Source organism: Ambystoma mexicanum, chromosome 11 (genome assembly GCF_040938575.1).
Source record: "Ambystoma mexicanum isolate Mex_15411 chromosome 11, UKY_AmexF1_1, whole genome shotgun sequence".
Classification (NCBI taxonomy): Eukaryota; Metazoa; Chordata; class Amphibia; order Caudata; family Ambystomatidae; genus Ambystoma; species Ambystoma mexicanum.
This window is the reverse complement of record NC_090934.1, coordinates 1,478,366,913-1,478,393,648: the sequence shown is the minus strand read 5'-3', so window position 1 is coordinate 1,478,393,648 and position 26,736 is coordinate 1,478,366,913. Positions and strand designations below refer to the sequence as shown.

General features: G+C 48.1%; 1 protein-coding gene across 6 annotated transcripts in view; it reads right to left on the bottom strand.

The window, feature by feature from the left end:
- MAN2A2 (mannosidase alpha class 2A member 2) overlaps positions 1-26,736 on the bottom strand; it is a 291,925-nt gene that overhangs the window by 170,134 nt on the left and 95,055 nt on the right. For all 6 annotated transcript variants that reach the window (XM_069625193.1, XM_069625189.1, XM_069625190.1 and 3 more), the window contains one exon: positions 14,999-15,143. In XM_069625193.1, coding sequence (XP_069481294.1) covers positions 14,999-15,143 — 145 coding nt within the window. The remainder of the gene's footprint in view (positions 1-14,998; positions 15,144-26,736) is intronic.

Sequence of the window (26,736 nt, the reverse complement as noted above, 5' to 3'; positions counted from 1 at the left end):
CTCTTGCGTGGAGATCTCCGGTATGGGCGCCCCAACCTTCCAGGGAGGCGTCCGTCGTCACCGTCTCCTGGTACGCTGGCGTCTGAAAGTCCTTGCCCGCCGTGAGGTGCGCTCGAACGCCCCACCACTGAATCGCCCGCCGGAACACCTCGTTGAGGGGGATCCGGTCTTCGAAGGTGTCCGTCGCCTGCATCCAACTTGCGTCGAGAAATTCTTGAAGAGGGCGCATCCATAGTCTGCAGAGGCGCACCAGGTAGATGCAAGAGGACATCATCCCCAGGAGGGACTTGATGGACCTCACCCTGGCCACGTCCGTGGCTAGGAGGCGCTGCACTTTGCCTAGAATGGTCTTCGTCCGTTCTTCCGACGGGGCCGCCAGGCGCCTCACTGTATCGAGCTTCGCTCCCAGAAACAGGGCCACCTGCGACGGCCCCAGGTGGGACTTTGGGTAGTTTATGGCGAATCCCAGGTCTGTGAGTAGCTGGACGGTCCTCGCAGTGTGTTCGACGGCGAGTTCCCTCGTCCTTGAGCGGATGAGCCAGTCGTCCAGGTAGGGGTAGACGTGAATCGCCTGCAGGCGCAGCCGCATCGCCACTGGTGCTAGGCACTTGGTAAAGACCCAGGGGGCCGACTTCAATCCGAACGGCAGTGCTCTGAATTGGTAGTGGCGTCCCTGGACGACGAACCTGAGGAACTTTCGGTGACTTTTGAGGATGGGAACATGGAAGTATGCATCCTCCAGGTCCAACGACGATAGAAAGTCGCCCTCCTCCAGCTGTCCCAGTACGCGCTGGAGGGTGACCATCCTGAACTTTTGTGATCTGATGTATTTGTTCAAACGACGAAGGTCTAGGATGGGGTGCCAGCCGCCCGCCTTCTTCCTGACGAGGAAGTACCTTAAGTACACCCCGGAGCCTCTTCGGGACAAGCTCGATGGCGCCTTTCCTGAGCATCGCCCGTACTTCCAACAGCAGTTGCGGGACGTGATTTTCCTTCATGGCCACAGGTGGAACGTGAGGGCACTTCTTCAGGAATTCGATAGAGTGTCCTCTTGCCAGGGTATCCAGCACCCAACGGTCGGTGGAGATGGACTTCCACACGCCGACGAAATTCGTCAGCCGGCCTCCCACCGGGGTGCTTCGGTGGGGGCCCGAGACCACGGCCGGTTCAGTCCTGCTTGGAGGTGGTGGCCTTGCCGCCCTGGCCACCTTGCCGACGGCGGCGAGGTGCTCCCTGCTTGCCGTGACCCCTGTAGGCCTCCTGAGACGAGGAGCGACGCCTGGCGGTAGGACGACGAGCCACCGCTGGATCCCTTGGAGGCACCCTGTCTGCCTCCGGAGCTCCGAAAGGGCCGTCGTTGCTGAAGGGCTCCTAGGGCGCGGGCCGTCTCCGTGTCCGTTTTTATGGCTTGGAGGGATTCGTCCACCGCCTTCCCGAACAAGTTGCTGCCGTCGAACGGCATGTCCAACACCCTGGTCTGGACGTCCTGACGGAAGTCAGTCGCCCGGAGCCAACCCCGTCGTCGTAGGCAAACACCGTTGCCCAGCTGGCGGAACCCAGTATCGGCAATATCGGTTGCCACCGTTATGGTGTGGTCTGACGCCACCTCGCCCTCTTGCAGTATTTCCAGGGCCTCGGACCTCTTGTCGTCCGGCAGGAAGTCCAATATGGGGGCCAGCTTAAACCAGAGCTCCCTGTCGTAACGGGCCACGATCGCCAGGGCGTTGGCCGCTTTGATCGTCGTCGCCGCCGACAAAATGACCCGCCGCCCCATGGCGTCCAACTTCTTTCCCTCGCCGTCCGGCGGGGAATTCGACGTCGAGGCTCCTGACCCCGCCGCTTTCTTCTTCGCCGCCGCCGAGACGACCAATTCTGGCGGTGGCTGGGCCCTGAGGCACAGGGGAGCGGTTTCGGGGACCCGGTACTTCTTCTCGTACCGGTCCCGTTTGGCTGGTGCCGTGGAGGGGTTTTTGAGAACCGACAGGCCCTCCTCCCAGATTTCATCGATTAGGGGCACCGCGATAACCGTCTTCCTCTTGGCCTCCCGGCGCTGATAGAGGAAACCTTCCTTTTTCTGCTCCTCCGGGCAGAGCTGAAACAATTCGGACGCCCTGGTGATCATGGCGTGGAATGAGCCAATCTCGTCGGGCGGCGAGTCCCGTGCGACGGGAGACCCGTTCCGTCGTCGTCGCTGTCGCCCTCAGAACCCGTCGTCGATCCCAACGCACCATCATCTCCCAACTCGTGGGAGGATGAGGAGGGAACTGTAGGCCTTACGGGGGCGAGCGGAGGAGAGGGTTGGGTCCTCTGTCGTTTGTTCTGAGGACTTCCCGACGGGCCGGGTTGCGGGTCCTCCTGCCTGGGCCGTGGGAATCTCATCCTTATCTCAGAGCATAAGGACTGGATGGCAGACAAAATGGCCGCCAAGCCATCCTGAGGCCTAGGATCCAGCTGTGCCGGAAGGGAAGGCCTCTCTTCCTCACCATCGTCGTCTTCCTCGGTTATCTCGCGAGGATCTTCCTGACGGGATCGAACCTTCTCGAATTGGACTTCGAGGTTCTTCACGGCCTCTGTCAGTTCCTCCTCCGAGGCTGACTCCGAGCTCGAGGAGGGCAACGTGCCCCCCCTCGCTTCTTCCATCATGGCGGCCACAACGATGGGCTGAAAAGAGGATTCCCTCCTTGGCGGCAGGGAAACTCTAGTCCCGGAGGCAGTCTCCGCTGGCGTTGTCTCTGCCGGCTTGGCCAGAGTCGCGCGATAGCCTCAATAGAGGCCTTCGCCTGCTGGGTAGGGGCCTTCACCACCTTAGGTGCGTACCGGGCCTTCTCCTTCGGGGGAGGGGCGATGCCTCGCTCCCCCTCTTCCGAGATCGGACGGGGCTTCTCCCGAAGCTTACCCGGGGTCTCGGACTTTCTCTTCCCCGAACCGGAGCGTTGGCTCGTGGTTGACAGTGCCGGGGAAGGTGCGCCCTGCCTGGTGACCGAAGAGCCCGACCTTTCGGCGCTCCGGGGGCCAGCACACTCGCAGCACTTGGCCTGGTGTTGGGCCCCCGTCGCCGGGGTGCCGCACAGGACTTAGAAGCCCGCTCGGACCCTTTCTTCTTCTTCTCACCCGTCAAGCCCTTCTCCAACCAGCTTGTGAGACGGGATCGACGGTCCCTCATGGTCCGCTCCGACAAGTTCTTGCAGAACTGGCAGTCCTTCTCTACATGAGTCTTGTCCCCATGAAGACAGTAGAGGCATTGCGAATGTTCGTCTTCCTTAAACACATTCTGCAGCCCGCATCCAGGGCAGCTGCGATACAGCTTGGGTTCGGGCGACGAACTCGCATCCTGGGCCATCTTGAAGTAGGCCGCAAATCTTCTGGAATCCTCCAAGACGTTGATTCGACGAAATCTTCACCCTTGAGGGGCGTAGGAAAATCCTGCAACAGGTAGCCGTTAACGGGAGTAGAAACGGTGGAGCTTGAGGCTCGATTAACCGAAAAAAAGTGAAAATTCACCTAAAAAAGCACGAAACATGCAGTAAAAGCTCGAGGACTCCCAACACTTGAACGTGCGGTAAAAATCTGAAGATGGCTGCCAGAGGCGGGGCTTAGGTAGAGGGCAGTCATTGGCTGTGGTCAGTATGACGCAGAGATCAGTGATTGGTTACTACTACGAAAGACAGATCAGAAACGAAACTGATACTGATTTTTTCTTTACCGAGGATTCCCAGCCTGCCGACGGGGAATATTCATGAGGATGTGAATCCATACCAGACCCCATGCTGGAGAATATTTATTTATTATATTTGTCAAGCGCCCAAACCCTGAGGCACCAGGGTGCTGTTGCAACCAGTCTCATTGAACAAACTTGGCTGATTCAGTGTACATAGTGTCATGTGTATAAAAGATTGTCAAGCGACAGGTGAAAATCAGAACAAAGTGAGATACAGATTAGGAAGCATGCCTTAAAACATACAGGGCCAGGTGTAGACATGTTTAGGTGAGAACTCCGTTTTAGGTAAAGAGACAAGTTTTTAGCACCTTACGGAAGGCCAAGTAAGAGGTTTCTGCTCTCAGAGATGTGGGTAGAGAGTTCCAATGGTGTGCTGCTAATGAGGGAAAGCTCACTCCACTCTTGCCTTTGGGGCAGGTGAGTCTATGCTGGTAGGTAGACCTGACTGGTCTAGAAGAGTTTGTTCTCTGTATTGTAAGCACCAGGTAGGGTGGAGCGGTGTTACTCAAGCACTTGTGTTTAATCGATAGTGCCTTGAAGGTGATCCTTTCTTTGCTTGGGAGCCAGTGAGCATTTATCCTAGCGGCTGAAATGTGATCTCTTCTGGGGATGTTCAGGGCTGTTCGGAGGGCGTTATTTTGAATTGTCTGCAGTTTGTTTATGTTCTCTTTAGAAGTACCAGCATACAAGATGTTACAATAATCCAACTTTGCGCCTGTGATGGCTCTGGCAATGGTCAGGCAATTCTCTGGGGTAAGGCATAGTCTGGCAGTGGTGAGGAGTTTGGGCGTGTAGGCTGCCGACACCGCTACCGTACTTCGTTTTTACAGCGTCTGAGACTGGAATGAGAATTCTGTCTATGGTAACGAAGAGTATTGTGAGCTGAGCTTCTGTAGTCGGGCTGATGAGCCTGCAAGCAGGATCTCTGTTTTTTCATCATCGAGACAAAGGTAGTTTGTAGCCATCCAGGTTTGGATGGTGGAGAAGATGTTGTGTGTGCAAGATTCATCTGCGTAGGAGCCCGACAGTGGGTTCAGGATGTGAGTGTCATAGGCATAATTGGTGTACGATATGGTGTACTGATGCCATCAAGGAGAACGAAAAGCTGTTTGGTGAAAATGTTGTATATGGATGGGGAAGACGCAGGAGCCTTGGGGGACGGCACAGGGATGGATATGGGAAATGCATTAGCTGTGTCGGAGAAGACTCATGGTTCATCCATTGAGGAAGGATGCCATACAGGCAGTGGCATTTGCCGAGAAATTGGCTGAGGTGACGAGATAGGGGCAAAGGGTAGTGTGGGCAAACAGATCAAATGCGGCAGAGCGGTTGAGGAGGAGCATGGCCTGTTTACCCTCATCTCAGAGCGAGTCTAGCTGGATTTTCAGGTCAAGAAGGGCTGATTCCGTACTGTGCCCTGGGCTGAAGCCTGATTGACGAATGCCCAAGATGTGGCTGATTTCGAGGTAGGCTTGAATCTGATGAAGGCTTCCGTCTAGGATATTGAGCAGGAATGGGACAGTGGTTATGGGGCAGTAGTTCGGTACTGCAGGGTCAAGAGTGGGTTTAAGGAGCAAGCGGACCTAGGATTCCTTTAGACTGGCTGGTACTTGGTTGGCTGCAAATGCGGTGTTAATGAAGGTGGTGATGAAGGGTTTAAGAGATTCAGCGCAGTCCTTGATTATTAATGCTGGGCATACGTCAGCCTTGCAGTTTGAGGGTTTGAGGTTACTGATGATTTTCTCGGTTTCGGATTCAGAGATGTCTCTGAATTGGAAGGGGCTTGTGTGTGTTATGATATGGCGTTGCAGTGTGGTGGCTGAGGTTTTGACTAGTTTGAGTTTGATTTATCTTAATGGTACAGTTGAACAGTTCACTCTTAGGCTCTCAGCCTCCGGTAACTCAATCACTTTTTGAGACTTCGCCCACCTTGCCATTAATTGGTCATATATTGTCAATTTCTCACAGTTGTGCACAGGCTTCACCCTGCCGGGCTGGAGTCCATCTTGCTTTCATGGTGGTTCCCTTCCCCACGTTTTCATCTCAAATATCCTTTTCACTGTCGAACACTTTCAAGACTGCACAGAATTTACATAAACCTCTGCATGACCAGTTTGACTTCTCTTTCAACAATCCTTCAATTTGTAATCAACATCTTTTGGCACCAATACTTCTTGGTCCTATTGATTCACACTCTTGGGGTTTTCTGCCCAGTCCTTGGCCTTTTCAAAAGTTCATTTGTAATACCAACACCTCTTGCTATTTGTAGTTCTTTGCTCTTCTAATTTCAAAGTTCATATTCAACACCAATTGCATCTTGGTACTTGTAGTTCTTATTCTCTTTCACTCGTCTTCTTGGCCTTTCTCCAGGGTTCTTATATTTTACTTTGGCCCTCTTGGCATATCTCACAGTTCACAAATATCACTTTCCTCTTATTCAATTTTCTTTCTTATTGCAGACCATTTTTCCCTCTGCTTGCAATAGCTTTCAAATTCCATAAACATTTCACAGAGACTTTCGAATATGTGACTTTCTCTCACAGGACCACTCTGCTACTTTGTATCCTTGTCTTTTAACAATTGTCCTCTTCATTCGTGTTTCATTGCTACACGCGCAACCTTCAACTTTACAAATTACAGTCACTTCCCCTTTAACATCAACCGGACTTGCTTCCCTTGATAACTCACCGGCTAGGTTAATTGGATTTCTTTTTCATGTCATTTCTGCAGCTCAAGGCTGTTGCCAACGCCTCTTCTGCTCCTCCCCAACTCAGCCGTTCACCCGGGAGGGTCACAGGCCACTTTCTGATATCATGAAGATTTCTTTCCTCTGCTCGGCTTTGCTTTTTTCGAAGGCTCACGTCCTCCCGAAAGCATGGAAATCTTGCCTGGCTTTCTCTCTATCTTTTCTACTTTCGATCAGCCCCTTGGCATCCCACCTTCCACAGCCTGGCTCGCAACAGCCTCGGATGAGTTGTTCCTTCTCGTACCCAGCCTCGCTCAAAGTGCGCTTGGGTGCTCCACCTTTTATCTTGACAGGGAGTGCTAATAAGTGGCAGGTGTACATTGGTGGGAGTTAAATGCCCAACTCTGCCTGGTCTCACTGCAGGGACAGGGCCAATGCAATTGAGGGGAGGTAATCCTTCTAACCTCATTCCTCATCTTCTTCGGTGCAGTACTTTTGTCAGGGAGAACTGAGGAGGAAGTATGGGAGTTGTAGTTTCCCATAAAACCATTTCTTAAAACCTTCATCAATGCATCTTTCAACACAAGCTCAGTCACAACCAGTTTAAGAAGCCTGGGTGCGCCCTCTTCTCAAAAAACCCACTCTAGACCCCGAAAACGCCAACAAATATAGACCCATCACAACCGTTCCCTTCTTGCTCAAGATCCTCGTCAAAGTTGCCTATACACAAATACAGCAATACCTGGAAGAAAATCGCATTTTTAGGAAAAAGGCAATCGGGTTTCCGCCCGGGACATGGGACCGAATTGGCCCTACTAGATCTCAAAATCCAACTAAATGACATCATGGACAAAGGCAAACCAGCACTCCTGCTCCTGCTAGACCTTTCTGCCGCCTTTGACCTGGTCAATCACGATATTCTAGGCACGCAACTCAAAAATGAAGCTCACTTCTCGACCAAAGCCATCTCCTGGGTCAAATCATTCCTCAAGGGTCGACTTATGAAAGTCTTTTCTGACTCTGGGAGCGCTACCCCCACCACTATCCACTGTGGCGTCCCACAAGGGTCCTGCACTGCCCCCACCTTATACAACATCTTCACCCTCCCACTGTTCAATGACCTGGACCGTCGTCACATAGCCTACACCAACTATGCTGACGACACGCAAGTCCTGCTCCCTCTCACAGGGGTCTATGAACAAGATGCAGCGTCATTAACCAAGATCTATACAGCCATCCAAACCTGGATGGCAGCCAACGGCCTCTGCTTAAACAGGGACAAAACAGAGATCCTACTAGTTGGCACCAAAGAAACACTAAACAAACTCCCACCGCGGTACAAATCCTTTAACCTAGATAACTCCACCATCACAGTCTCCACTGCAGTAAAAACGCTAAGAGTATACCTTGACTCCACTCTCTCCATTACTCGGCAAGTCAATGCCATAGCCTCCTCTTCTGCACTTACCACGAAGGTAATCAACGCCGTTAAACCCTTCCTATCCACTAAAAACTGTCTGGCCGTAGCCAGAGCCACAGTAGGTACCAAATTGGACTACTGCAATGCGCTCTTCTTGGGCATGTCTGCACAAAACCTAAATAAAATGCAAGTTACGCAAAACAATGCTCTAAGAGCAGCCCTAAGCATCCCTAAAAGGGAGCACATCTCCCAAGCCAGAAAAGAAGCCCACTGGTTACCAATAAAAGAACGTATACTATTCAAATCCATGGCAATCACCCACAGATGCCTCTCCGCCAAGGCTCCGCCCTATCTTTCTGAAAGAATCACCCTTAATACATCCACTAGACCCACTAGGTCACACATGACTAACCAGACCTATGTACCCACATTCAAAAGAAGCAAAGCCGGAGGGTCTAGCTTTCAACACCTAGCACCCAAAAACTGGAACGCACTCCCCACCGCCTTAAGGAACAAAAATTCATACCATGACTTCCGCAGGCTACTCAAAACCACGTTCAACTAACCTCTCCACCCCACCTATCCTACTGTATTTTCACAACTGTATGTAAACAAGCACAACTGTGTGCAAATATGCAAATATCCTCTGCATTGTATCTATATATACACCATGTATGCCTGTAACAAGTAAGACTGCTTTCAGCGCCACGATGCCCCTGGGCAGATGTGCGCTATACAAATCCAAATAAATAAAATAAATAAATAAATAAAATAAGTGGGAATAGGGGTTAGATGGTGGTGGAAAAAGGGGGATACCATGTCTCGCCATTGGGTGTTTCTCCCCCACTCCCTGAGGATCCCCCTACCCAGGTAATCCTCCCTCACGTGTCCACCCCCAGGGTCGGGATCCAAAAGTGATGGCCTTTCCCTAGCCACCCGATTACGTGATTCCTGGAGACTAGGTTGTGAAACAACCTCTGTATTTTCTCACACGTGGCAGGCGCTGTGCAGTAAGATGAGCAATTGACACACAACAGTAGTGTTATGTTATCGCACCAAAACAACAATTGCTATAAACCTCCAGAGAAATGTTAAAATGGCATTTTTTTGGCAAAAAACTATGCTATCCGAATGTAGTGAAAAGATTCATTCCAGAGGTTAAAAACAAAAAAGAAAACCAATGTATATGCAATTAGACATTTATAACATTGTAAGCAACATACATCACAGACAGGCAACAGGAAAAGACATTGGTGTATTTATCCTGAAACAAGAGAACGCGAAAGCTTTATAGAAACAAACCCAGTATAATTTCAAAAAAGTGAGAAAAATAAACTGTGGAAAGGCCCACTTATTGAAGTAGGCATAATATTCAGGGTTGTGAGGGGTACACGCTCTTCTTTGAAAATGGGTTACTTAAGGTTTGTCTATAGGTTGCCTGGTGTAAGGGGTACCCCGTTCCAACATGACATTTTACTATGGAAAGGTGCCCTTTTTAAAACAAGTTTTTTTTAACAGAAGTTCATTTTTATAATCGAAATGGGGTTATTTTTGCTTTCTTTATTTTTACTAACTCAATTATTACAGGTTATGTTACTTTTAAAGTAAAGGTAGTGTTTAACTCTTCGTATTTCCAATGGGTATTTTTCGTGGTCTATTTTAACTTAGAATTGTCAAGGCCTTTCTGTGTGCAAGTATTGGTTAGATTGTCAGGATTCAAATGTACGTCAAGTGAGTGACTTAGGACGCCAAATCATACCAAAAGAACAAGGGCTCAAATAAACAGTAGGAATGTTTTTCAAATCCGGCATTTGCAGCTGGATGGCAAATAATTAACGTCTGGTTTTACGACAGAACTATTCTATACCCAGAGGAGTTCCTGGATACTGGAGATGTGCCAAGTATGTTGGTCCTTGTTAAGATGGATTTTTAGAACCCGACCCGATGGAGGGTTCTGAAAGGCCACCTTCTTTAGTGAACACTTGGGTCCAGCCAAACTGAATTAAGGTATTGCAGCAGAGTAAGGCTGAGACTGGGAGTGTTCTAGTGTTACAATGAGATTAACAGAGCGTTTGAAATGAAGCCTATTAGACAAGAAGTATACACATACTGTTTACTAGACCTTACTTAATCAAATCTATAAAGAGATCTAGATTCACCAAGGGGGTGACCACCTCGAAGTCACCAACACTTTACTTTTAAAACAGTTCCAAGATACTCAGTTAAAAACTGGTAAATACTGCATATAGTAAAGCAAGTGAAGAGCAGCACTGGAACAGTTATTGAAATTAAGCATGGAATGTGCTGTAAACTATACCTTGCCTTTGAAAAAGGGGCCAATACTTAAAAAGTCCTTCCCTGCTGATGTAGGTAGACCTAGTACCCAAAGAAAACCCAAGGCCCAAGCAACTACCTTTGATAGGGAGTCAGTTCTCCAAGCGAGGGATCCTAGTACCGGCAAAGCCAACATGTACGTCAAATGTTCGACTTGTGAGAGAACAAAGTTCCAGATTTGGGGGTTGCGGGGGTGCTCTCCCAATACCACCTGTTAGCAGAGTTTTCCCAATGTCCTCTGGAAGGTAAGACTGCACAAAACTATGCCAGTGGTTTATAGATCTCCCAGCTCTTATTATCAGTCTGCACTACTGCTGTAATCTTGGTAGAGTGGCGGAGTAGTCAGTCTTCTTATACGAGGAAGATGTATGGTAAGTGCACTGAACATCAAACAAACCCTTACTCAATAAATTTATATTAAAATATAGATTTATTATATTTACATAAGAATCACCTTTCAACACTTAGCACAATAAACCAAAACACTTAGGAATACTTTAGGATCATTTTCAAAGTCCAGTGCTTAGTTTGTAGTTGCTCACAGTTACATATGTTACAACTTTTGACAGTAATTACAGTTCTATCATATTATCGGTAATAACACACACTCGTAAATCTTAGCAGAAATACGGTAAAGACATTTACTCTGCATACACATATAAGTTAGTGACTTTGGGGAAGGAAAATAGTTATTAAGTGGTATACTAGCAAAGCTAATGGTTCTACAGGCAGTTTCTTCACACAGAAAGTCTTTTAAGTTACAAAACGCAACCCTAGCTAAAGGCAGTTCGGAGAGGGCTTAAGTCTTGACCAGTAGCAGGATACGAAAAGTTGCAGTGGATACTTTAGAGTCTCTATCTTTAAGATGTAGCAAGATTAAACCAACGTTGGAAACTCTAAGGACTCGCAAAAAGGGGCACAAGCACCAGCTTGGGTCAGAGGTAAGAGGGGGTGACCCTGGACACCCCTACATGCACTCCAACATTCTGGAGCGACTTCTTGGATCAAGGTAAGCAATACATTTTTCCCCAGAGTTCCTTAGGTTAGAAGAAAAGATTGTGGCTGGATTCTCCTCAATGTGGTGATGTTGGACCCGACCTCCGGATTCCTTGGTCTGACAACGAAAGGCAGGACAATTGATGGAATCTCCCAGTAGCAGTATAGAGGGAGTACCTCTGCCACGGCTTTCAGCAAATTCTCAAGTCACTCTACGGTTTTGGTGCCTTTTCTGCAGCACCAATAAAGGACGCGATTTGCCCGGTCAGTCTTCTTCAGTTCCTGCAGACCTGCACTTTGGTGAGGGGCCATAGACGGGTCGGACTGTGTCTATGGAGGTTCACCTGGAGCTCAGCAAAGGCTTGGACGGATTCCGCTTTCCACGAAAATGCACTTCAATTGAGTTGGAGGTCTCCTGGTATTGGGGTTCCACAGCTCTGGAGAAGCACAGCACCTCAGGAGATGGCTCTGATTAAAGTTAGTCTTGGGACTGGTCGTTCTCTTCGGAGTTCCACAGAAAATCGAGTCACGACAGCAGTGGTCGCTTCACGGTGTTGCAAAGGGTCTGCAGGTGTCTCTGGTCGTCTTCTTCTTCTTCGGTTACTTGAGTTTCCAGTTGTCGACTTGCCTTTCACCTCTGGACCCTCACCTTTTATACAGTTTCAGCACACACTCCTCTGCAAGCTTGCTCAGCAATTTACAGAAAGGGGCGGGTAGCTGTCCAATCAGGACAGCCAGACCCCCAGTGGGAGCTGGTTCCACCCAGGCAGACAAAGGGCAGGGGAGTGAAAAACTCCTCCCCCACTTTCTGCCTGCTCAGACAAACTGGAGCCTAAGCGGGGGGACGACCAAGGGTTCCGGCCAAAGGCAAGACAGACAGACACACACACACACACACACACACACACACACACACACACACACACACCTCCCGCTCTCTCATACTATAAGGTTTTAAGAAGGCCTTAAGAACTGTAGTTACTCTAGGATATGAAAAAGAATCTCAAAGGAGGACCCAAAGGGTCCCCAGCAACACTGCCCATAAGGAGCTGTGTGCTGCAATAGTAAAAATACAGATGCCTTAAAAGAGAGGGAGGAAAGTAGACTCCATAGGACTATAAAACACAGAACAAGAGTTCCAAAAGACAGAGCCCATGAGGATGAATGAGTGAAACAAGGCTCCCCTCGTTCAGGATTAAATAAAAGGGTCCAGAAGTCCAGCAAGACGTGTTGGGGGTCTCACTAGGAGAGGGGATGAAGCATACAAATGATCATTCTCCCTAACACCACCACACTAGGGGAAGCCCAGGAGAGAGATTTGGACAGAATTCGACTGATCATGACCAAGCAGGGGAGAGGAAGGGCCAGGACTCCGTGCCCATACAACCCCCAGGCGGGAGGAGGGGTTGGAAACAGGTCTATAAGGCAGCCCCATATTCCAAATGCTCTAGAAGCCACCAGTAGGGTTCCGAGATTTGCAGGGCCTACTTCAATCGTTGTCTGGTTTCAGGGGGTTCAGTGTTCAGGGGTGGGGGAAGTTGATTTCAGGATTGGGTCCAGCTAAGCAGCAGTTCCGTACCCCGGTGAAACTGTTCTGGCGAAGCTGGATGACCCAGGCACCCTCAGGGGCAGAACACCATGAGTCCCACAGGGAAGGACGCCACCCCCATGATATGATTGAAGTTGTTAGAAGAGAAGATCACCACACTCAAGCCGTGGCATGCCGCTCACGTGGCAGACAGGGAGAAACCTCTCCAGAAAGACCATACTTCATGGTGGAGAGCAGCAGCTCTCTGGCCACAAGCTTGAGACCTGCAGAGTTTCAAGTTCAAAGGTATACAGCAGTTGATCGGGACGGAGCTGGTCAGCCCACAGGGTGGTCGCAGGGCACTTACGAAAATTCCAGAAGGCAAGATCGATGTGCAAAGTTCTGGCCTGGTTGGGTCATCATTCCAAGGGGTGAAGCACTGCCGAGGATCTTCAGGGGAAGAGCCCAGAGAGGCAGTGCTTCACTAAGACTTGGCTGGAGGTAATGCTTGAGGTCTTCAACAGCCATCCTGGGATCGTTGGCTGGCTGCAGCTCTTCAAAGGGGTCTTAGCTCTAGCAACCATCTGATGGATGGCTGCAGTAGTCCATCTTTTATCCTAGAGTCTGGTTGGCCACCAAGAACATACAAGTTAAGGATCTGCACAATTCAAACTGGCAAGGCCTTTCCAAACCTGGACAGCCCCTTGCCCCTCATCTGTCCAGTAAAAGACATCCCCGGGCCTGTGTGTGGATTGGGACAAGACAGAACCAGTCCCCCATATCCAACCAGATGTGCACGCTGTCGCCTTGCCCAGGAGGGCAAAGGCTTTGCCCAGGAAAGGGCTTTCCTTATTTGGTATTTCCTGACCTGAGAAAGCAGGAAGAATCCTAAAGGAAAGGGTAAGAAATATGTGGCATGGCCATTTTGAGTAGATGTTACACAATAAGGCATTATGCGATAATATGCAAAAGTGCACTTGTGAAAAAAAGAAGACATGATAGAAAAATATAGGTTGCCACTAGCCTGTTCCAGATACATCATGCAAGTAGCAGAAAGGTTACTAGAAAAAAAGGGATACAAAGTTCCCCGACACACTTAAGTATAAGGTGATGTGGGCAGCTTAACATGAACAAGGAATCTTAAAAAAGGGTCAGGGCCCTATCTCCACTGGTAGACTTGGGCACTGCCCAGTGCCCCCAAAACAGATGAGCTAAAAAAGTTAAGTGAAGCAACAAGGTTTTACCGATTTGATACGGAAGCGATATTGCAAAGAATGAGGCGACGCCTTCCTCGCTTACTTTCTCTTCCTCATGGATATGTGGACCCCGGCATTCTTTGCCCGGTCTGTTTCGGGTTGTCTCTGTGTGCTCATTGATGCCTGTGGGCTTAGGCGCGTTACTAATTCCAAATACAAACCCTCGAGGGGTGAGGGGGGGACCGGTTAGCAATCCTCAAAAAACAAAGGTTATGCCCGAGCTCTAAACTTGTTACCACGGAAGGATTTCCTGCTCTATAAAACCAATTCTATGAGCACCCCGGGACATTGAGTGCCAGGGAAATAAAGAACAAAAAAGAGAAATAGGAACTATATGTATGTAAGTTCTGTACTCTTTGAAGACTGTGCTGAAGAAGGTGGTACAATTTAGATATCAGCCCAAGCCGGTCAACACGAACGTAGAGATGTTCAGGGAGTGCCTGCCACACATTACGCTACACCAGATGAGCTGAGCGGACAATATATTGCTTGCTTCTCTGGTAGGTGGTCTTAGATTTTGAAAGTGAACAAGCTAATTTTAATTAGGTTTAGACACCTAGTGTATCAGCTAATAGAGGGAATTTAGTTGACAAATATACTCAACTGGGTGATCCACTCCCCTTTTGTTAATATTCTTTCTTCAACCTTATCTTCAGCGAATGAGGCGTTTTTGATTGTCGTTCCTGGACACTGGCATTCTATAGACTACAAACGAGTACCCTTGATTTATGGGCACCAACAAGTTACCTGTGTTCTTTTTCTATCCACTATTCGACAGGCGGCTCATCAGCACCGACTAAGGACACCCCCAGTTGAGCAAGGGACACAGCTGGAGATATTCTCTAAGCCCTTTTTCTCTGCTCTATAAAACCAATTCTATGAGCACCCCAGGACCTTGAATGTATGTAGCGTTCAATGTTTCTTCTCGGAATTGCAGAACATAGTGACGTTGATGTGTGAGAAAGTCTTTTGGGTGTGTCTGTCCATTGTTTCCGTTTTAACAGGATTGAGGTGACACCAGCTACACCCAACCTTGTGTCAGTGCACACGCTTCACTCACCAGGGTCATTGTGCGAATGTGGCACCACAAACACCTGCAATGGCTCAAGGTCCCACTCGTGGGGGTCGTAGGTGATGTCAAACCCTTGCTTCCACACGCCGCCATCTACGTTGTCAAACTGCACCTCTGTGTAGACATCCAGCATCTGGGAAAAGGGAGCAGTCAAGAGGATTAAATAATATTCAGGCTACTTTCACTGCATTCATAATCTTCACCTGACTCTTCACAATGTGCTTTGCAAAGACGCTCTGGTGAGCCATCCAAATCTCAGTTCTTGTCCAAAGCGCAAGAGGAACTTGGAAAGAAAGGAATTCATGCACAAGGGAAACGTGGATGGCACAATGGGCCAAACTTGCGAAACTTTAGTGCAATTAATGTCTTAACTTTTCCAGTAATAGACGCCACATTGCTTCTATTAATTGGAGGAATTTCATACGTGTCTGCATCTTAATTAATTCAAATATAGTGATAAGACCGTTGAACTAATTCTTTAGTGAGTCTTCCAATGGCTGTATTACATATGTGATCTCAATGATGATGTTTGAACTTGGTACCAAAGGCATGCAAATTAGGTCTGCACAACAAACGTTTACAAAATAATTAAAAAAAATAATTAAAAGAAAAATTATTTAAAAAAAAATAAAAAAAAAGTATGCCATCTGTTAAGCCAAAAACTGCTATAAAGGGTGGATGAAATGCTACAACTGGGAATCCCCTTAAATGCCCTGCCATTTTCAAAGAGAGTGTTTGAGAAACCAAGGGAGGGGCTCCCATTTGGGGGCATGGCCTCAAATGTGTACAAAAGAACTGAATGCACGTTAAGTGGGGTGGTCTAGGTAACTAGACATTTCACAACACTTTGCTAAATTCCTGCTTCGATATAATCTTGGTACAAAGTATAACCACACAAAGTACCAAGTTATTATTTATTTAACAAGGGCCATGAGTAAAAGGTTGGTGGTAAAGTACATTAAGTATCCAAATGTACATGGTGGGCAAGTTAACCACAGACCGCTGCAAAAAAAAGCCATCAACTTGCTGAAAAACCTTGCCACGTGTATGCCTCACAACACGTCAGAAACAGACAGCATCCTGTGAGGCGCCGGAGCAGGGAGATGGAGAAAACCTTAAAGGTTCACAATTACTTTATTTAAATAATTAAAGGGTTGGGGAAAAGGCCTCACTATCCCCAACTCTATGGGGGGTTTTCTCCGGCTCAACAAAATGAACTAATGAGATGGTTTTCAGGATGTCCAAACAAAATGTCCACAGTCCTGTGTCCAAAACCTATTCTGACCCTCGCACTCAAGTCTTCGAAACTACTTTCCTGCAGCCTTGTTTCAGTTGGTATCGCCAAGTTCAAATATGTGCGCCCACCAACCCAAAGTAACACTTTCTGACTTGTTGGCCTTGTTTCCATCAGAGGAAGTGGCTTCCTTCCCCGCGATAGAATGCAAGTTTGGCAATTTGCAACTACCCACTCATTTGCCAAGGGGACTATCCCCTTCCTTGGACCTTCCTCTCTTGCTGGGTTCTAGTGGTTTTTCCCCTCCTCTTTGCCCTTTCCGCGTGGTATCAAGTGTCTTATTTAGGCATTCAAATTTAGGCCATTCACTGGGATTGAGAAGAGCAGGGGTTTTCCCACCACCTCCTGTGTGCCTCTTCCATCCATGGTTATTTATTTTCCTTGGTACCCTTGGTGTCCTCCCTTATCAAGTGCCTGACTAGTCGGGTTGTCCATGAAATAACCAAAATAAAAAAAACAAAAGGAGAAATGATCGAATTTCTTTGATCAAAAAAAGCAAAAATTACTTTTTGCCCTTTTTTTGTTGACCCCACCTATTATTTACTTAACATACAAAAATCCCTACCAAATTCGATAAAAAAAACCTCATTCATTTCTACCTCGTTTTTTGGGGAAGTTTCGGTCATTACTACGAATACCGACTATTCGTGAGTATGGGGCTTGATAAACCACACTTAATTTTCTTAGTGCGTTTTAATTTTCCTAGTGTTCTTTTATCAGACTTTCCTGTGGTCATTCCCTTGGTCTGATATCCCAAAGGGTTATGTAGTTGCTTATGCTGTCCTGGACAAAAGGGGGTGGGGGCACAAAGAGAATAATACACTTTTCTTAAGAGGACCCATCTTACTCCGTACCTCTTAATTCTCTGTCTCCATCTGTTCGCTCTTCTCCTTTCCGCAGTGTCCCGCTTCTCTCTTTTGATCTAAGCGGAGCTCTTGTGGTGGTGTCAGCCAGCCACCCAGTGTAATATGTGGCGTCTGCCCGAAATGCTTTTTCTTGGTGTCCGCTGAGCTTCTCCGGCAGGCATAAGGAAATGTGGCTTCGCGTTGATGGACTAGTCTGGCACCAGGCTGCAGTGTTTTCCCCGCTGGTGGCTACAATACCGTTACACTCCAGGAACCCTGCAGAGCTTCTGAAAGCAGGTGCTGCCTGTTACCATTGTGGAAGTAGGCGTGGTCCCGGCCCGCCGGCGCCAGGTACCTGCCTCTGCCCTAATGCAGCAGCTAACGTTCCTCATTTTCCATGCTGCTGAAAGCTGTTGGGAGGTGCAGTTTGCTTTATGGTGCCGGCAGTGCTTTAAGTGGGTGGGGCCGGGCCCTGGCATTCTCCCAAAAGTGAGGCTGAGCCACGGCCCTTCAGGGGCTCCCCAGAACCACCACACTATGGTGGGACACATTATGCCACCACAGCCGTGACGGGAGATGCGCCTGCCATTTTCGAGTCAGGCAAGCTGACAGAAGTGCCAGCCAGCCGCAGTTGTGGCTGGCTGGCACTTCTGTCAGTCACTGTAACTGGGGGCCCTCTAAGACAACCAAGTGCCTAACTCTTCATGCACAATCTGCTAACTCATGTGCCTTCCTGCCTATATGTATATAACAGCCTGTTTACTGCACTGCTGCTATGTATATAATTTTGATGTACTTTAGTATTGTATTGTTTATTTTCCCTGTGTACTGTAACTAAGCTTCGAAAATTCTTGTAAAGGCTGCGCCCCGATGCCCCCGGGTACGTTTGCGCATCATAAATAATAAAACAAACAAACAAACTGTCCTTTTGTTTCTTCGACACACACCCGGGTCACTGAGGTGTCATTGACCCTCAGCGGACCTGGGGACTGCTTGACATATTTCTATGTTTATAAAAGAGGGCTTGAAAAGTACACAATTCAAGCCATCTTTTATAAAGCTTTGCCGTCGGACAAAGACGCCTCAGACTTTGTCAGTCCTCAATGCTTTCTAAAAGATGGATGGAATTGTGTATTTTTCAAGCCATCTTTTATAAACATAGAAATATGTAACATATTTCTAGGTTTATATAAAATGGCTTGCATAGTACACAAACCATATTAAGGTACACATACAAATTTATGGGATACATTACTCACCGTAATCGTATTTCTGATGCATGTATCTGCTTAGATTCACATGCTGTGCATAGGCTGACATCTAGTGGAAGCTCCGGAGTATTACAGTTGTTGTTTTCGAAACTCAAAAAGGGACGTTGAAAGGGCATGCCAGTAATACTATTCCTAGTGTGGCATCCACTGTACCCATGGTCCTTCACGCGTCAAGGTCCCTCAGATTGTTTTGTTTCTGACTTGATGCTGCATGAAGTGTGGCGCGAGTACAGGTATAGTAAAGAAGATATGTAGCAGATATAGTCCAGAAAAGACAGCAATGTACCTTCTAAACCAAGGCAAGGAAGGGTGGGTGCACGTGAATCTGAGCAGATACAAGCATCAGAAATACAATTACGTTGAGTAATGTATCCCTTCTGGGGCTTGTGGAATCTGCTTAGATTGCATGCTATGCAGAGATTAGTGAGCAGTGTTTGGAGAAAGTGGTGGGTTGCGAGAAGGTACAGCGGCAAATAGATGTTTTAGAACCGCTTGTCCCACCTGGGAATCTACTTTAGAGTGTGTGTCAATGCAGTAGTGCCGAGTGAAAGTGTGTCCTGAGCTCCAAGTAGCCGCTTTGCAAATGACGTCCAGTGGGACGTTTGCAATAAAAGCCAGAGTAGCTCCTGTACCCCTTGTGGAGTGAGCTCCTGGTGTGAAAGGCAGTGTTTTTCTGGATAAAGAGTAGCAGAGCTGTATGCATCCGACTATCCATCTGGAGATGGCATTTTTGGAAATGCGGTCTCCTTCTCGGCCTGGTGCTACCGAGACAAACAGTTGGTCTGTTTTCCTGAGCGGTCGGGTCTCGTTTACATAATAGACATCTAGCGTATGGAGTTTCCTCTCAGCTGAGCTTGTTGGGTTCTCAAAGAAGGCTGGTAGCTCAATGGATTGGTTTAAGTGGAATTTTGAAATAAACTTTGGTGAAAACCTAGGGTACGTTCTTAATACGAATTTGCCCTTGTGGATAACAAAGAAAGGGTCTTACACTGACAATGCTCGACGTACACTGAGGAATTAGCCACCAAGAAAGCTCTTTTATATGGGAGGTGTTTAAGGCTTGACTTTTGCATAGGCTCAAAGGGAGATCCCATGAGTTTTGCAAGTACTACATTGAGGTCTCAGCCTGGCTGTGGGTTTGATATAGGAGGCTGGAGACTTTTTATTCCCTCCATGAACGCCTTAATGACATTAACTTTCCACCATGATACTTTACCCTGAGAGGTGGTGTAAGCGGATAGAGCCGCCAGGTGGACCTTTATAGAGTTGAATACTAACCCCGAGTCTAACAAGTGGAGCATGTAATGAAGAATGTGAGTTGGAGTACATTCTATCGGGGTTTATTTGTTTTGACTAGCATCAAATTACAAATCTTCTCCACTTGTCGAAATAACAGTGTCTGGTTTATGTGTCTCCTTGAGGATATCCATACACATTTGAGGTAAATTAAGATGTCCAAACTCTATGACCTCAGGAGCCATGTCTGCCAAGTTCAGTGAGTGAGGTTGAGGGTGTAATGTTGTCCCCCCGTGCTGGGAAAGCAAGTTGGCCGGGGATGGGAGCTTGATCGGATCGCACAACGCCAGTTTGCGCAGATGTGGATACCAAGGTTGTCTCGCCCACATGGGAACGTCTAGGATTAATGTAATCTGTTCCCTGTGACTCTTGTTCACCACTCTGCTCATTAGTGGAGTTGGGGGGAAAAGCGTAGGCAAATTTCCCTGACCAACGCATCCACAGGGATTTCCCCTTGGAGTCTGGTTGGGGAAACCTGGACGCAAAGTCTGAGTACTGCTTGTTTTCACTTGCAGCAAACAAGTCTAGCGTGGGGTAGACACACTGAGAAAATGTGATCTACGGCATTTTTGTCGAGTTGCCACTCGTGGTTTTCTGGTAGAGGATGTCTGGTTAGCGAGTACGCTAGGGTGTGGAGTTCCCCTGGAACATGTTGGGAAGTTAGGAACATGCCCCGTTTGAGTGCCCATTTCCATATTTTCTGTGCTAGCGTGGACACATTTGGAGAATGTGCGCCCCCCTGCTGGTTGATGTAGAACATTGCAGTGGTGCTGTCTGTGAGAATTTGTACAGACTGATTTATCAGATGTGCTTCGAAGGTTTGAAGTGTTGGAGTACTGCTAGAAGTTCCAGCAGGTTTATATGGTTTTGTGCTGTGATTTGAGTCCACATACCATGCGCTGAGAGTTGAAGGTGATGGGCCCCCCATCCAGTGAGGGATGCGTCTGTTGTAACTATCGCTTGTACCGCCGGGTCGTGGAAGGGTTTTCCATTCAACAGATTCTCCTTTGTCCACCAGCGTAGAGCTTGTACTAGTGTTGGTGAAATTTCCATTAGATCGCCCACTAACTGCTTGTCTGAGACCAGTGTTTCCAACTCGACCTGCATCGGGCGCATGCGCAAACGTGCGTGTGGGACCAGGTAAATGCAAGATGCCAGCATGCCGAGCAAACGCATAGCTTTGCGTACGCTTATCTGGTGACCGGTTTGATAATGAGGTATTTGCAGCAGTATGTGTTGTATTCTTTCCTTTGATGGAAAGACTAAGCCTTCCTCTGTTTTTATGACAGCTCCCAAGAACTGTTTGGTCTTGTTTGGTACAAGGCTTGACTTTTCATTGACCGAGAAACCCAATTGGAAAATAAGGTTGATCGTTCTTTGGGTATTTTACTTGCAAATTTGGGGTGTCTCCCTGTGATCAGCCAGTCGTCCAGGTATGGGTACACTGGGATAGCTTCCCTGCGCTGCCACCACCGCCAATACCTTGGTGAATACCCTTGGAGCGGATGCTATGCCGAAGGGCAGCACCTTGAATTGGTAGTGCTGGTTTGCTATATTGAAACGCAAGACTTTTCTGTGCGCTGGGAACATTGAAATATGAAAATAGGCATCTTTCATATCCAAGGTTGCCATGTAGTCCCCTCGCTTTAGCAGTGGGATGACTACCTGTAGCGTTGTCATGCAGAATTTTTGTGGCTTGACATAAGTGTTTGCATGGCGCAGATCTAATACTGGGCGCTTTGTTAGATCTTTTTCGTGCAAGGAAACACGTTGAATAGATACCCTTGTTTACCTGGTTCGCCGTGACAATTTCGAAGGCGTCCTTTAACAGCAGTGATTTTACATCTTCCAGCAGTATGTGCTGTTCTTACTTTGTGGCTGTCCTTTGCCTCGAAGGATGGTGGGAGAGTCGTCGTAGCAGCTCTACACAATAACCGCCCGCCACGGTTGAAAGCACCCACTTGTCTGAGGTGATTTCCCTCCCATGCGTGGGTGAAGTGTGTTATGGGTCCTCCTACTGGAGTGACATGGGAGGGGACCTGAAGTGGGTGGTCATTGTTTGGGGGGCAGGGGGTGGATCCACCTCTGGAAGAGGAGGATCTGTCCCTGCCGCAAGACCTTCTTTGTCCTCTTTGAAAGCCCTGAGAGGATTGGCCTTGTGTTGAACCCCCAGACGAACTCTGACCCTGGTTGTATCCAGACCCCCTTTGACAATTGTGTCCCCTGAAGCAATGAAAATTATAGCCTCCCCTTTGACCTGAGGGTTCGTTGGTGAGCGGGCCCAGTGACCTTAGAGTGTTGTACTCTTCTTTTGCACTTTTGAGTGCATCCTGTACAGCCTTGCCGAACAGAACATTATGCTCAATCGGCATGTTGAGAAGGGTCGCTTGTGTCTCTAGCTTAAAGCCCAACTGGCATAGCCATGCATGGCACTTAATAAGTGTGCCCTCAGCGATAATTCTTCCAGCATTATCAGCTGCCCCTAAATAATTTTTCTAAATGCAGTTAGAAACATCATTCCCTTCTGCTACTGCGAGGGAGAGTTGGGATTTCAATGGCTCTAGGACTGAGGCCATTATTGAGGCTATTTCGCCCCACTTGTGGAAGTTGTAGCTGGCCAGCAGAGTGGTGTTGTTGGCAATCCTTGCCGGACATGCTGCTGAGGTGGCGACTTTCCTACCAAAAGTGTATATTGTTTTGCTTTCCTTGTCGGGGGGTGCCTCTGATGATGCAAGAGGTATTCCCGCCTTTTTTCTCGTGGTGATAACGACCAATGAGCCCGGCTTCAATTGACCCCTGATGTAGAGGGGGTATGGTCGGAAAAAAAATGTCAGTGCTGGGGTTCACTGCCTGTGTTAGGTTAGAGGTTACCAGAGAGGGTTGCATTCGCCATTGCACAGATTTTAATTAGGGGATAAATTGGGTTGCTGCTTTCTTGTCACACAATATGTTCCGACAAAATCTATGTCTGCTTGTCTTTCTTGTGTCTTTATTTGCAAGTGTTCAGCTGCCTTTCGGAGCATGTCAATGAACTGGAACTGGTTTTCTACCGGTGAGACTGCCACCAACGGGTTTGCATGGTGTGGTGAAGGTATGACGTAAATGTCTTCCTCGTCGTCGTCCTAATAATGGTCCACCTCCCCCATGTCCCCCTGATCCTCTGAATCCGAATATGCCCAAGTCTCCTGGAAGCAATAGTTGGGGTCATAGTGTTCACGCTGGCCTGGGTCCTGTTGAGGGGTGGCTGCTTGTAGGGTGTCTGCAAAGGCTCTTTTGGCAGGGGTTGTCACAGTGTCTCCCCACTAGATGGTGGCGTGTTCTGGATGGTTTCTAGAACTTTAGGATGGCTGTCGAAAACGTTGGCCATAAAGGGCATGCGCCTCATGACTCTGTCTATATCTTCAGCAGACCACTGCGATGAACTTGGGATAGTTGAAGGTGTGAGAGGTAGCTCAGGTATAGGCTGCCTCTTATGCCTCACAGCCTCTGATAATGGTTCTCTCCCTTTGGGTAACAGTACCCTTCTCCCTATGGGATTTGTGGGTCTTCGATGTGTGGTGTTTCGAAGTCTGCCCCTTTAGAAGTGTTTCTGGGACATGTTTTTTAACGAGAGGAGAATTTCAAAGTCTGAGGGGATTTAGCCAATTTTGACATGTCTGACGACCGTCGCTTCTTGGCGAGTGAACGATCTGGCGCCACGTCTTTATACGTTCAGTTTTCGGCAGTAGTTTTGGACATGGCGTCCGAATCAGACTTTTCTATCGACTTCGGGGTCCTGTCGTGAGGCAAACCCGATTGCAATTGTCTAGAGGACAGGGAACTGGTGGACCTTCCCCTCGACACTGTAAGTGGCCTTGTAGTTGGTGTGGACGTCGACTTATGGCCTTGGGTCGTGTGCTTAGCACGTGGAAGCTTGTCTGTGCTGGAGACGTCAGGTGTCGTCCCCGTAACAGAGCCGCCAGCCTGTCTGGTGGGGTTAGAGGCTTGCACGTGGGAATCCAATGGATCCCTTTCACCGTCGTCACTGAAGACGGCGATGCTGCCGTCACTGGATGCACCCTCCACGTCTATGGCAGCCGCGGCCTGCATGGATGGTGTGGTGGGCCCAGCGCATTGTTTTGGGATTGTGCTTGCAGGCTTTGCAATGGCCCTTGTGATCCCTTGGAAGACAGAGGTCGCACACCCGGTGCAAGTCTTTCCAGGGACATTTTTTATTAAATGTGGACAAAATTTAAAAGGTGTATTTTCCATTTCGAATTGGAACGGTAGCCTGGCAGATATAGTGGGAAGAAAGGGAAATATGCATTCTCTTAGTTCAGCTAAGATATGTACTATTCCCCACTCTCCCTGTGAGGGCCGAGGCCTGGAGTGGCCTTCTGAGGCTGTGTGGAAGTTCTTTGAGTCAAGTTCTGCAGCCGAAGAAGGTAGTCCTCAAAGCCGTTGCCGAAGGGGAATGGCTAAAACAGGACAAAGAGTAACTAGCTCTAATTTTTGATAATAATGGTGTTAGTCAGAAAGGAACTCCGCTTTCAGCGTCTGACAATAATGGCAGAAAAACACAATCGGAGGGACCTTGGCGAGTGAAGGACCATGGGTACAGTAGATGCCACACTAGGGATAGTATTACTGGCACGCCCCGTCGACATCCCTTTTTGAGTTTCGAAAACAACTGTAATACTCTGCAGCTTCCACTAGATGTCAGCCTATGCATAGCATGTGATCTAAGCAGATTCCACAAGCCTCAGAAATATGCTTACATACACTTATATACGTGTTTGCGTACCTTACTATGGTTTGTGTACTTTGCAGGCCACGTCCATCCTGCAAGCCATGCCCCAAATGAGCCCCCTCGATTTCTTACCCCACTTAAAGCTGGTCCAGTGTAGGATGCCAGACCCACAACCTGCTTTGTCGGACAACGCTGTCTAGGCCATAGGATTGACAGCCTTTGTTCCAGCAGGCCCATGTCTCGCTTTCAAACGCCTGTCCCGTCCTCGCCACACTCTCAGGTTTCTAATCCACAGTGGTTCTTGACCTTTTAAAAACCGAGGCTCTGTCACTCAGGAAAGCCCTGGTTTCAGCAGTTCCTCAGGCTTTGAGCGATTTCTCGTCCATGTAGGTAACAATGTACCTGTCTGTGGTTTCTCGTGTGGGTTGAGTCTTCCCTGTCTCAGCTCCTGCTTATTTTGCTTTTCAAGTTTCTTAAGCGGTTTCCTTCCGTCTGCCTATTACAGCTCCGCTTTCTCCATCTCACTTCACCTTCATGACTTCCATTATCACTGCTACTGCAATCACTGTAACCTCTTCTGCTTCACTACCAGCAACTCATCTGCTCTCTTCTACTTTTTTTTTAAGAAGGGTGTCTCTTGCAAAATGATAACAACTAGAACATTGTTGATGCTTTATCAGTTCCTCTCTATAGGGCCTCCTCGTCACAGTACTTGTGGTATATTTAATTTGGGATGGCGTCTGAGTTTCCAGCTGAATGTTCAGGAGTGGGTGAGTGTTCTTTTGGTTGTAGACAGGTTTGTAACCTCTGGGTTCGTCATAATCCCCACCCAGTCAGCTTTTGAACTTTAGTTCTTAACACTCCTACACAGCAGACGGACAACTCTGCAAGTTCGTGGTATCCATCATTTCACTTTGTCAAACGCACAACTTGCTTAATTTATCTTCTGCAGGGATCAGGATTCACAGCTTTCATTCAGAGCTGCTTCAACCACCCATCTCATCAACGTAAAAATGTCCCTGGCGTGCAGCCACAATCTATCTTCACACCACAGCTCACCCACCACAACCCCACCAATCGACACATACACTGCAATTCAAATGACTGCCCTATTCCACACCGCTGCCCCAGTCCCCTTCCCCATATCCAGATAATCCCAGACGGTTCTTTTTTATAACAGCCTGAGAGGTGTTTCCTCCTCTTCCTCGTGCCAAGGTAAAGAACTTCAACCGGCCTCAAGAGGGCAAACCTGCAGCACTTCAATCTAACCTCTCCGCAGTGAGCCGCAGGACAAAGAAACCTGTGCATGGCAAACCAAACTCACACAGAGACTAGGTGTAGGACATAGACTGGTGCTCCTGTCATATTCTGGTCTCTGAGTGAGTTGACCCTGTCAAGAGAGGATGGGGACAACTCTCAGTCTGGAGCGGGAGTCGTAGCAGGGTGGAAGGCAGAGCCACTCTCACCACACCCCTTTGTTGTGTGCTAGTGTGCTTATCAATAGTACCACTCTCGATCACGCCGAGCTTATGGCACTAGGAACATGCATTTATGGCTGGATGGGATTACACCAGAATAATTCTGAGTCCAAATAACCGGGCAAACTCAAAAAGATGGCAAGTTGCTGTTTTATTAACAATTATCTAATACAGGGAGGTTACAGCGTACATCAACGGACGGACGCTCAGTCTCTCAGTGATTTCCACAAAAAATAGGATTATATACTTCTATATGCATCAGAGTGCTGTCATACTATGTGGCAATAGTGAAAAACCTATCAAGGGTTGGGATTGGTTAAGGGACACATCTAGCTATAGAATCATACAGGAGCTAGGTTTGTTATTGGCTGTCCAATATCAGGTCGACAACTAATGCGTACCTCTTCAACTCCTCGTTCAAGAACACTGCAGTCCCGCACAACCTCAATGAGGCATCGGTCCTACTTCTACTAAAAAAAAACAACCTAGACCCTAATACACCAACAAACTATAGGCCCATCACGACTGTCCCCTTTCTCTTAAGAATACTAGACGGAGTAGTACACCTCCCAATACAACGACATTTGGAAGACAACCACCTTCTAGGTCTGCGACAATCTGGCTTTAGACCCAGGCATGGGACGGAAACAACCCTCTTGGACCTAAAAATCCAAATGGATGAAGCCAAAGACAAGGGCAATCTGGCCATCTTGCTCCTGTTGGATCTGTCTGCAGCCTTCCACCTAGTCGACCACCAAATACTCACCGAACACCTCTCCTCGGCTGCTGCATTCTCCCAGAATGCCACCAATT